Below are 12,999 nucleotides of genomic sequence, written 5' to 3' on the forward strand. Positions count from 1 at the left end.
GTTGATTGGGTCTCGCTATAAAAGTATTCACAGAGCTGCCCAGTCATACATTAGGGTTGGGTTCCAAAATCAGCACCTAAGGCGAAAATTGCATTAGTACCATGTTTAAATATCCCAGGCAATACGGCAGGCTTGCTGGGGGATATTTATTTACTGTACAACTCTGCCTAATTCTGTTCTTAACTGCCCAGTTGGACCAAAAAGAAATGTCTAGCTTAAATCATTATGCCTTTGAGAGGACCAGCATCCGTGCTGGGCTGACTCTCCGGCGTTCTTAGTGTTGTCTCTGCATCTAATCCAGGGAGCAGGTACTGGAGCGACGCGCCTCCTGAGTCCATAAGTGGGAGGACATTTCGCGTGACCCAGCCAACATCGCGACGAGCCCTGGAGGTGACAACCTTCCTCCCAGGCCCCCGCGCCGCCACGTCACGTGCCCACGGCACATGCCCCGCCTTCCACACGTCATTTATGCGGCCCGCCCAATAGCAGGGGCGGGGCCTGAGGCGCCCTGCGCAGGAGCTTGTGGCGTCAATGCGCCCGCCGTGTCCATGGAGAGAGGCTGAGGAGGCCGAGCTCCGGCCTGAGGCACCCGGGCGGCTGGACCGCGAGGATGTCGGCTTCGTTAGTCCGGGCCACAGTCCGGGCTGTGAGCAAGAGGAAGCTGCAGCCTACCCGGGCCGCCCTCACCCTGGTGAGTGGCCGGGCCGCGCGGCCGGGCTTGTGACATTGGTTCACCTCCGTTCCGCCAGAGGAGGTCACCGCGGCGGAGCACGGCTTGCAGAGCGGTTGGGCCCCGGCCTGGTCCCGCTTCGCAGCCGCAGTGTAGCCGCCCTACCCCTCCCCACGGGGAAGATAAACAGACCGGGGAGGGGCTGCTCTGCGGGGGCTGGTGCCCGGGGACTACGTTTCCCATCAGGCCGTGCGCCGCCGCATGCTGGGCTGGGGGCGATGTGCGTGCGCGCCCCGGGGAGGTCCTCTATGGCCTTCCTGAAGGCCAGGACCCCCTTGAGGGCCTTTGAGGCTGCAGTTCTTGAGGTTACAGGTTGTTCCGAAGTCGCATGTGCCAGGCGCCAGGGATAAGTGGGTGAATAAACCAGCAGTCCTGCCTAGAGGTGCTTGGGGAGTACTAGTGTAAGTGCTGTGATTGGCAGAGTGCGGCCCCAACAAAGCCCACCCTCTTTGCTGAGATCAAGGCTGCTGCTGAACCTTAAGGGTTGCTTCCAGGTACTGGGGTTAGAGGAGTCTTTGAAACACTCTCTGTGCCTCTGGCTATCCTAAACCCTGGTCAGCTCAGACAAGGAACAAAGGATTAACATTTCTACCCTGAGTTTGTTTTCTGGGTGAAAGGTTTAACACACTCAGAGGGCACTGGCGTACACATGCAGATACTTGAATTTATCGTGCATACTGGATCCCAAACGTACTATGCAGTATTTTTTTTTAACTGAGGGGAAATTCACATAAAATTAACCATTTTAAAGTGTTCAGTTCAGTGGCATTTGGTACATTGACAATGTCGTAAACCATCACTTCTACTTAGTTCCAAAATATTTCATCCCAAAAGGAAACTTTGTATCCATTAAGCAGTCGTTCGTAGTTGCAGTTTTGAAAAGACTAATTTCATTAGAAAGTTTATGATCAAGTCAACCTTTTTAACACACCCTCTCTTGGTGAAGGAGAAGACTTTGCAAGCAGTTTTCTCCTAAGACGACAGACTACTGTTTTTGAAATTGAATCCTTGATTCCATTCATTGTAATGCCAGAAGGGCCATTGCCAGAAAATTAGTTGTAGCAAAATAGAAGAAAGTTGTGATCAAGTGGGAGAATTCATTTTTACAATGGATTAATGTTTTAGCCCCATAAGAAGGTTATCCTGATTATATAGGGTACTGTATTCTATATTTTTCCTGTGACACCGAGTTTGTTTTCATGTTTGAAAGATACACTATGGATTCTTCGAATTTTCTAAGGTCTCGAAATCACAAGAACTCATACTTTCTCTTTTCAATGTCAATAAAAATTACTCAGAATTCAAAAAAACTCTCCCATAATAATGGTAGAGCCAAGCAGTGCAGATACTTTTTGCCTTTTCTTTCTCCACTATTTGGCATATTAACCTGTTTCTTCAAAATTTTCTAGTCATCCCCTTTGTCTCCATTCTGTAGACATTTAAGACCTGTGTTTCTGGATAAGACATAAATGCTACAGTTCCCACCCCCTAGGGACACAGTCATGGGCCCAGGCCTTTATGACCTCTAGGAATTAGGTTAGTACAACCTCTGACCTGCACTGTCTCTTCACAATTAACTCCTTGTGCTTCATTAGATGTTACCAATTACCAGGCCTATTCTGCTACCAGCACTGCTTTATCCTGTCATTTCTCAGTTCACAAGGGCTCCTCGTTGTCTTTGATCAGCTGTTCTCATTAACTTGCAGGAGTCCATTATCTGAATTCATCCTACTTAACTGTCTGGCTGACTTCAGTTTTTTTCTCTGTGATCTTTGGAGAAGCTGGTACCAGAGAAAAAGCACGTCAGCGCTGCTTTCTACCAACAGTGTATAATAGGCTTGCAGTCATTTTAATCTTAGCATATGTTTCCTAGTCTAAAAACACTGTTTCATGCATGTATTGCTTTTTGTGCTTAGTTTTCATGTGTTTTTGCAAACATTTTTAACTCCACATAGTCTGTGAAGTCAAAAGCAGTGAAGTTATCAAAGGGTAAAGACTAGAGACAGATGAGAGCAAATGAAACTAGAGATAATTTGGTAGAATAGGTAAGAAGAGACCATTGTTACCTACATGTAAATTTTGACTTCAGGAATTTACCATGTTGCAACCTTGGAGAAGTGCTATGCCTGTGAGGTCTACCAGTGAGAAGCTAGGAAAAGGAATTGATGAAATGAGAACATGGTTCCATGCTGTCAGCACCAAATTATCTCCATTAAGTACAACAAATTATCTCCATGAGAGGATTGGTGGTTTGCTAGAGAGAAAGACTTAAAAGGCTAGTGACAAGGCTGCCCATGACACTTTTTATGCAAACCAGAAATGGTTCCTTGATTGACTGCTTTAGGACTTCAACCTACTACATCAAAATGAGTACCCTCGAACACCTGCAGATAACATCCAGGGATATAACTTCCTCCATCCTCCTACTTTCCTACAAACCCAGGAATTGACAAATGAAAATTGAACCTGTAGGTGCCAGAGTAAAATATGATTAAAGAACCTAAAGAGTTAGCACTACCCTGCTGGCAGAGGCCTTTCTTTATTTCCGTGTTTGTGCAAGTCAGAGTTAGTACAACCACAATTTAGGATTAGAGATACCCACACCTGTATATAAAGCTAAGCCAAAAGCTGTGAGAGAATGATGGTACATAGCCAGCCCTAGCATCATTCTTGATGAACAGTGGGTGCATTAGGGCTTAACTTTCTAGTGGCACCTGGTTGAGAAGGCCTGGGAAACAACAGATGTTAAGTACACGGGGACTCAATTACATGCTTTTAATTCATTGAAGGACTAGCCTTTGGAACAAATGACCAAGCAATAAGATTTGTATATATAGGCAATTTAAGGGATATTACACATGAAACAATTGGAAGTAACCTGAATGTCTATTAATCAGATTGATTAAGTAAATTAGAGTAGATCCTGGTGGTGAAATATTATGTAATCCTTGTAAATAATGATTTTTTAAAAAATTCAGGAGCATAATTCTTCATTCTTTTACTAGCCCTGTGCAAATTATTTAATCTTTAATACTTAAATCACAGAATTGTAAGTATAAAAGATGGTGCATATAAACCATTAACCACCTAAGTTAATTAATGGTAAGTATATGTTTGTTACTTTGTATCAAATGACAAACCTTAAACTTAAAATGTAGCTACAAAATCATGTATGAATACCGTGATTGTACACACACAGGGAGAGGAAAAGACAAAAGGGAAACAGCACCATAATGCCACCCATAGCTGTTAAAGAATGAGTTAAACAAAATAGACTGTAATTTGTTCGTTGGCTGCAATTTATCTACCGTCTTTTAAGGCTGAAAATGCCAGATTTATAATGAAATTAAAATGAGTTGTAGTTGTTAGCACATCTAGTTTGCATAATCATGGAGTTAAACTTTAGGTTTTTATTTTTTTAAACAACAAAAAGTGAAAATTGCCTGGTAAATTAAAGAAACTCGGTATTGAGGATGAAAAGTTTCTGCTACAAGGAATAGAAACCCTATGGCATTGAGTAAAAATATGTTGCTATGAAGTTTAAAAAATGCCTCATCTGCAGTGCCATTACTCATGATTTTAACACCAAAAACAGACTGGAATTCTTTTTTTAAGGCTGAACTATCTCAGATTTTCTTTCGTTTGAAAGAATGTCTTGTTCTTTCAAATACACATATGTGTAGATGAAAAATTATCATTATATGTCATTGAATTTCAGGAATCTCAAGTTTTAATTCACTAGCCAAATCTCAAGTGGCTTAGAATCATTAATTATACATACAATTCTTAGAAAGGTATGGGTTTTCTAGTTGTTTGGGGAAATGCATTGAAATTGGAAGGCTGCTAGGCTTGCAGCATGGTTTAGTTGAAGTTTTTATACTATTTCCCAAATTGATTTTACTCAAGTGCAAAGCCAGAGTATGCAAATAGACAAAACAAAGTAAACACCTTAGCTTCTGCCTGGTACTGAGATTTTTTGAAAGTACATTTTATAGCTAGAAGTTTTCTTTTCATCCCAAGCATTCCCTACTTAGTCATTCTGACTTTTTCTGAAAATCAGGCCCATCACATGAAAAATTATAAGAACCATTTTAAATGAGTACCCAACTGGGTTATCCATCATTAGTAACACTCCTCGCAATGGAGTATGTTTGGGTTTTGCCTGACACAGGAAAATTAAGAGATGACAGGGCTCCTGTGTATTCTACTAAGAATTGAGAAAAGAAGAAAATATATTATTTTGTAAAACCAAATTTGATCACTTAGAAAATCACTTGGAGGTAAAAACCTTTGGGGCTTGATGACAATGTAGTATGCCCACCCCCACCCCCACCCCCGTGTTTTCTTTATGTCATGCAGTGGAGCACTCTCTGCACCCTTGACCCACCAGAATTAAACCAATACTACGGCTTGGGTTGTACTTCCAGTGAATATTTTCCCACGGCTGTTTTAACTTATCAGAAATCTTTTGCTTTCGATGGTAATTAGATTAATATCTTTAGGACTCATGAGAAATATAACCATGAAAATGATGGAAGCTAGTTTTACTGGTAGCCATTTAGAAGGGTAATGAACAATAAAAAAAATAATTATTAATATTTCTGTAACTATTTGAAACTGGTGTGCTGTGATTTCCAAAAACATAAAAGTCATGATTCACTCCAGCATTTCCTTCTCCCTCCTCCTATGTGCTATTCCCTGCCTTGTTTGGCTGCTTGGCTCCAGTTCTGATAGAATTGTGGGGGAAAAGGCCTTAAAGGCATGTACTGGTAGTGATTTATTTAACTTTTTTTTTACAGTGACACAACAGTAACAAATATATATGTAGATACTCACCATATTTTAATCACCGAAATCAGAATTTCACTAAACATTCATCTTTATCAAGTATGATGCATTGTTTTCTATTTTGTGTTTTTAAAAAATGCTAGTCTTGACCTTCTAAGTTGGTTTCATGACCTTTCTAATTTGAGTCCAGACTCCGTTTCAACATCCTCATCTGGCCGAGCCCCCACCAGATAAGACAGAAGAGCATCTTCTGGGGCCGTCATTGGGTCTGCTCCCACAACACAGGCTTGAGTCTGGCTGCAGTTACTACCCAGTCACAGTCCGCTCTTCAGGATTTCACAAACCACCCAAACCAGGAAAATGCCAATACGAAAAAAACTAGAGGACCAGCACAGCATTGCCAGCTAGGGGAGCCAAATAAGCAGCAAGTAGGAAGGATGTGATCTCTTTCTTGTGATATAATCTCATCATTGTGACAATAGCTAATTTAACATTGAGCTTTTAACGCCTGGCACTGTTCTAAATGCTCTTCATGGATCCATTCATTTAAAGTTCACAAGAATCCTGAGGAGTAACTGTAAACACCCATTTAAGCCAAGTAACAGGCTGGGATACAGGTGTACCAGGAATGCCCTAGAACAGACTTTGTCCCTAACAGCCTCTGTCTCAAGAAGTAGGGTTGGTGATGCTGACCTGTATACGTGCAATATGTTGTGACGTTTTTCTCATTCTGAAGACAACTAGGCTAGGTTAAACAATTTTTCCAGAAAAACTCCTCCCTGCCCTTGTTTTTTATTGTTCACTAGCTTAGATACCCTGAAAATCCTGATTTAAGCCAACTTTAGAATCTGTGAATGTTCGGCGGGACTGGTACAAGCAGCACACTGTGGGTTATTTGATGCTGCTAGCACCTTTTCTTCTAGGTATGCATTTTGATGGTTCTGAAGTAGATTTTGAGTAAGCAAAAAGAGCAATAAAGCTAACTAACAACAGGAAAGAATGCCTGATGGTTGGCTTTCCCAGTGAGGTACTTGATTCTTTCATTGGCTATTGAGTGCTTTTTTGTTCGGCAATGTGCATGTTACCGGGCTTATAGTAGGAGCACAAAATGGATGCTGCCTGGAAAGATTACATCTGTGATATAAGCAAATAGTACCACAGAGGTGGTGACAGGGAGCTGGCCTTGACCGAGAGGAGCAAGATAAGCAGGATGTTGCTAGAAGATATTTTAAAAATAAAGAGAATGGTTTCTAGGTTTTGTTGTACAACTTGTATTACAGTGTAATAGGAGCTCTAGCACCTTCCTGCTAAGAATTATTAAACTCTAAAGTATATCAGCATTCCATCTCCATTCGGATAGACTAATGAATGGAGTTTAAATTGACCAAATGAAATGAGAATTTAGCTTTGAAGATTTGAGAAATGTTTGTTTGTGTTGACATAAAAAGAGTTGCGTAGAGTTTATATGTTTGTGTATAAAATCTACAAGCTACACTGGTGAGAGTGGAACATAAATTCATCACATGAATTTGCTAAAGATAGACTTGCATAGTCTTAGAGACTAGGAAATATCAGGCTTTGAAGAATGCAAATTTCGTAGCTAAAAACTTAATAACATTTTCTTTTTCAGACTCCTTCAGCAGTAAACAAGATAAAACAACTTCTTAAAGATAAGCCTGAACATGTAAGTAAAACCAATCAGACAGATGTTAGTAAAAAATAGTTTAATTCTCACAATTAATTCATCTTGTGTTAAGCAGTAGGCTTTTGTTGAGGGCTTTTATTTAAAAAGTAAAATAGGCTCATGATTTTAAATTCGAATTACCCAACAAGATACTCAATGAAAAGGAAGTCACTCTCATTCTAGATACTTTGTCATCATTCTCCTTTTCAAGAGACAACTTCTTAGTATCCTTCCAGAGATAATCTGTTCATTTTATCTAACTAGACTAGGGTTTCTCCGCTTCAGCACTGTCGATGTTTTGGGCTGGATAATTCTTTGTCGTGAGTGGATTGCAGGATGTTTATTGTCATCTTTGGCCTCTGCCAGTGTCACTGCTTCACCCCTCAGTTGTGACAACCAAAAATATTTCCCTGAGAAGAACCACTGGCCTTGACTGTGCTATGCTTGACACATTTATATGTGTATCTCTTTTCTTACTTGAATGAGAACATACCATAAATGCTGTGGTTACACTTTGCTTTTTACCCCTAATAAAATAGCTTGAAGATCTTTCACATCATTGCATAAAGATCCGCTTCATTATTTTTCACAACTGTATATAATAGTATGTTCCATTGAGCAAGTTTGGTTTATTTAAGCAGTCCCCATATTAAAGGTCTTTTGGGTTGTTTTCATTCAGTGCTGCCATAAATTTCATTCAACAAATATTCAGTGTCTGTAGTGTACCAGGCCCATTGTTCTAGACCTGTAAGCATAGCTTAGTACACTACATAGGCTATATTCCTAAATGTGGAATTGATGAGTAGGGGATATGTGAATCATCTTAATCTTAGTGCGTTGTTAATTGCCTAAGAAATACTATAAATTACTTCCAAAGCTGTTCACCTTTAGTGACTAGATTATAGAGTGGTTCCTAGGTTCTGTTTTTACAAGCTGCATTACAAAGTAATGGGAGTCCTAGCACCTTCCTCCTAAGAATTATTAAATACTGAAGTATATCAGAATTCCAATTCCATTAGGATAAACTAATGACTGGAGTAGAGATTGACCAAATGAAACAAGAATTTAGTTTTGTAGATTTGAGGGATGTTTGTTTATGTTAACATGAAAAGGATTGAGCAAACACTTTTTCAGGTGTCATTTATTGCACAGCCAATCCCTTTTCCAAACTCCAGTTACCTAAAGCTGTATTTTCACATTTTCTTTAAATATCTCGATCCATTCCAGTAGTTGACTTCCTGCTTACTTGAGTCTTCCTGCTTACAAAGATAAAAACTAAGTTAAACAAATACTTATGACATGCGCCCCAGAATTTCATCTAGGCCGTTTATTGTTTATTTATCATGCTGAATATGTAAAATTCCCGCCCACATTCTCTAAGCCGTCCCCCTGAAGGTGAATAAAATCAGTCTGTCTCTTTGCTGTCACTTAAGGACAGGGGAAGCTACTCCCTGAATGCGGCAGCGCCTCAGGACTCCCAGACAGCTTTACACCCTGACTGTGCTCCTCACCGAGTATCTTCCCACTTCATGGTTGCTTTCTTGAAGCAAACACACACTGCTGCTTTTCAGGGATTTCAGGGTCTGCTTGGTGAAATAATACATTCTATGATGATACTTTTGCTGTATACTTAAATGAAAAAATAGGATCTAAAAGTACTGTTTGTTCACTTTTAAAAAATTTCTTACATCTGTGTTGGATCAGTCTTTTGCTTTCTGGTATTTGAGAATGTTTACACAGGTCTGCCCTAGAATTAAGCCCCTGTGTGGAGGCAATATGATTGCCAAGCCTGTGAACCTTGGCAACCTAACCATAGGGAAATTTCCTAAGAACATCTCACTCGATGAGGTGTAGAGCAAAACTGTTTTTGAGCAGGTACATTTTTTTTAGGTTGTCATCACTGCCATCAGATACTTTTCTTTTTTAAAAAAGTGATATTCATTTTTTTTTTTTTAATGAAAACTCTTGTTTTAAAAATGTTATTCTTGGCCCAGATGGCTAGAAGTTGGTTAAGTACATTGGTATAATGGAATATTACATAGGCATTACTTGCAGTTACACTGATAGATGATGTTTTAAGTGAAAAGAAATAAAGAGAGAAAAATTTGTTCTACTATAGTAAAAACTATATTTAGATTGTATATACAACAAGGGCCGGAAGAAAATAGCAAAAACATATAAGCTGTTTTTTTAGGGTGCTACTAACTGTAGTTTTGGGTTCCCCCCGTATTGTGTTTTTTGTATATAAATGTTGTTTATTCTTTTTTTGGGTCCCCACTAGTGTCATAATGAATGTTTGTACAATAGATAAATTTTTTTAAATTCTTGTTTTCCCATTCTACTTATTCTTCCTAAAGGACATTATATAGCCAGGAATCAAATATTTATCCTTTACCTTATGATGAAATAAATGATGTCATATAGCCAGGACTGTTATTAACAGGATATGAATTTGATCTGTACTATTTTAAAACTAAGTTTTTATTTACAATTATTTTTCAGGTAGGTGTGAAAGTTGGTGTTCGAACCAGGGGTTGTAATGGCCTTTCTTATACTCTAGAATATACAAAGACAAAAGGAGATTCTGATGAAGAAGTTGTTCAAGATGGTGAGTTTTAAACATTCTTTTTCTGGGCGCTTTGTTTTGCCTAAAATGTTTAGCCTTAGGTAGCATGAATAGTAATGATAATAATAGGAATGGCATATACAGTGCTCAGTATGAGGTGGGCATGGTTTGATGGACTTTCATACGTTAACTGCTTTATACACAAGAACCGAATGAGAATAGTACTATGTTGTCGCCATTTTGCAGACGAAGAGAAACTGTGACATAGAGAGGTTAAATCTTTGGCATAAGGTCACAGAGCTAGTAAGTGGCCTAGTGAACATTTGAAGCCAATCAGGTTTACTTCAGAAGCTGTGCTCTTAGTAACTAAGTGCTAGATTATTGGATAAATTTGTTTATTTATTTCAATTCTGAAAGATTATTTATGCAGGTTTCAAGATGATAAAACTTCAGAGTGAACTAAGCACTTTTGTGTGAAGTCGCAGTTTTGCATATGTGTCAAATAAATAATGTCATCTCATGCTTTTGAGAACTCTATTTCCAATTTTTATTTCCAAATTGAAATTTTTAGTTCTTTAATTTTATTTTGCCCCTGCTTGCTGCCATTATGCAATAATCTGATAAAACCTATGTAAAACAATAAACAGTGCTACAACTTTGGGGGAACTTCCAGTGTACATGAGTTTTGGTGGCTTTTGCAGTGGCGTGCATGAGTTTTGCAGTGGTAGCTTTGTGCGTCGGAGGTGTGCTGTTGTCTAGCTTTCATGGGTTTGTTTTTCAAATTGAAGTTACTAACCAATAAAGATACTTATTAATTTTTAAAATTTTTTGTTTTTAACAAGGAGTATGGATTTATTTACTTAAGCCTTAAATTTTTCATCTTAAAGAAGAGATCTAATAAATATAGTTTCTACTTAAGTCATGACCCAATTTCTTATAAGGAAGGAAGCTTTCTTAAACCAATTGTATTTATGAAGATGCCATCCTCTGCCAACATAATTACTAGGGGGTTATGTTATAACCAGCTTTCTAGCCCATAAGGAGAATAACAGAATTGCTATGTTATACTGATTGGCCTTATTAAACCACCCCACTGGAACACAGTCCTTTGTGTGTCTCTAGATATGCCATTGTGTTGGTGGTACAGATGTCACTGTAGAGTTTTCATAAATATTATTGACTCCATCTTTATAAACCTCTCACTGAGAATATATATTTTTTCTTCATGTTGCAAATAGGAAAAATGAGTGATATATGGTGAAAGGCAAATTCTTGTTTTCCATAGACTTGTCATGGAATTTGCTTATATACAACTTTCTAACCTAATATAATTGCTTTTGACATAGGTTATTGTATGGAAAGAGGGGACAGATGGGAAACTGAGCACTGAATCCCTTAAAGGAAATGAGACATATTCAAAAGCTTCCTGTTTGATTTTTGTTAGTAGTTACTATTTAAAGTTCACTTGCCCTTTGAATCGCAAGGTCTGTTGGCATGCTGGCTTAATGTGACATGTGTTTTCTTCTCCCCAAGGAGTCAGAGTGTTCATCGAAAAGAAAGCACAGCTAACACTTTTAGGAACAGAAATGGACTATGTCGAAGACAAATTATCCAGTGAGTTTGTGTTCAATAACCCAAACATCAAAGGAACGTGTGGCTGTGGAGAAAGCTTTAATATTTGACCCCTCAGGACTACTCTGGCTGTAAGCTCCAGGAAAGCCTGTGGAAGCCCTGGGCTTACTGATAAAATCATGTGACCGTCATGTGCTTAAGGTTTATGATGCATGGCTGCCTTATGAGGAAAATAAAGCGAATCAACTTGAAAATGAAGCCGGTATGTTAGATTCCAAAAGAAGTGACATTTGTATTCTTTTTAGGGGACAGAAAATAAGAAGTCATCACTCTCTTTGGGTCGTTTTTCTGAACTGTAAAGAAAAAAATTGTACCCTTCATTTAATCGCTTGCATCCTTTCTGCTGGAACCAGTTTCATGGAAGGTGCTTACCTGGAAGGATTTTGGGAAAAATATTCTTAATAGATGTGTTTCACTCCATGGATGTTTGTTGAATGGCTTGGTGCATTTTCAGACCAGATTGATGGTTCTTAAAATTCCGAAACAGAAAGTTCTCATGGCTAATGTGAGGTACATTGCTTTTCTTCCCAAACTTGGCACAGTCTTTCCATGTGTTTATTCAAAATCTCATTGTTGGACACCTCGTTTGCTTACCCTTCAGTGGCACCAGCCATTTCATGAAAGTGTCACACAAAGGCCTTGAACGCAGGTAGGATGATTCTGGGTGGTGGCATCGCAAGGTAAGAAATGCTGCACCCACCACTTTTCATCCATTTCTTTTGCCACCCTAAATGTCTGCTCAAGGTGGTACCTCAAGCTGACTTTGATCCTTTTGTTTGAAAGTTCTCTCAAACAAAACCCCGAGGAAGTGGAAGTCTTGTGTCTCCCTGTACACTGCAGAGCAGGGACTCCGCCTCTCCTTTCGTGTAGGTGACACACCAGCCTGGTGCTCTGAGGTGGGCAGTGAAGGTAAATGGGCAGTCTGGCTTCTCTGTCTGGTTGACGTTTCAATAAGATTTCTGTGTAATTTGATGGAGATCATATTTTTATTTTATTTTGAGTGAGAAAAATCTTATTTTAAAACCCATTTATGTGCAGTACCATGTTGTTTCTTCCGAACTATGAAGCAGTGGTTTATCCTAGCAGGGAAGACGTAGCAACCCAGAAATACCCTTTGGCATCTAGTAGTAATTAATCATAAAGAACATAGGGGTCTTTTTCTAAAATTCTCAATATGAAGACACTTCCTGGATCCTAAGTCCAGTTGCTAAAATTTTTAAACCTAATATTTTAACCTAACATTTTGTCACCATTTTTTCTCTAACAGTGTTCCTTTTGCCACTTAGTTACTGATTTTCCTGGGTTTTACATATTAAGTGTTTTATGAGATCATATATAGGCTTTTTTTGAAAGCTGATGATTATGAATTAAAGTAGCTGAGTTCCTTAATGTTTGTCATAGTTGCTAAACCACCTGGCACAAAATGTACCAAAACTTAGAGCAGTAGCTTTATGCTCATGAGTTTGTATTAATATAATTGTCAATCCACTTGTAATTTGTGCAATACTGAATGTATGTAGAAATTGAGTTGTCAATAAAAAAAAAAATGTGGCCTCTATAATCTTAAAATTGCCTTTTCTTTTTAAAGAAGAAGAGTTT

The 12,999-nt window shown here is 38.9% G+C and overlaps 1 protein-coding gene across 1 annotated transcript; it reads left to right on the forward strand.

Moving 5' to 3' along the window:
* The first annotated feature begins 501 nt into the window (after positions 1–501).
* ISCA1 (iron-sulfur cluster assembly 1) lies at positions 502–12,958 on the forward strand. Its single transcript, XM_016130250.2, has 4 exons — positions 502–691; positions 7,149–7,202; positions 9,705–9,810; positions 11,302–12,958. Exons 1-4 carry the CDS (start codon positions 611–613, stop codon positions 11,448–11,450), a joined length of 390 nt encoding a protein of 129 aa, XP_015985736.1. The 5' UTR covers positions 502–610; the 3' UTR covers positions 11,451–12,958.
* The last annotated feature ends 41 nt before the right edge of the window (positions 12,959–12,999 follow it).

This window comes from Rousettus aegyptiacus, unplaced genomic scaffold, assembly GCF_014176215.1.
Source record: "Rousettus aegyptiacus isolate mRouAeg1 unplaced genomic scaffold, mRouAeg1.p scaffold_m13_p_3, whole genome shotgun sequence".
NCBI classification, from domain to species: Eukaryota; Metazoa; Chordata; class Mammalia; order Chiroptera; family Pteropodidae; genus Rousettus; species Rousettus aegyptiacus.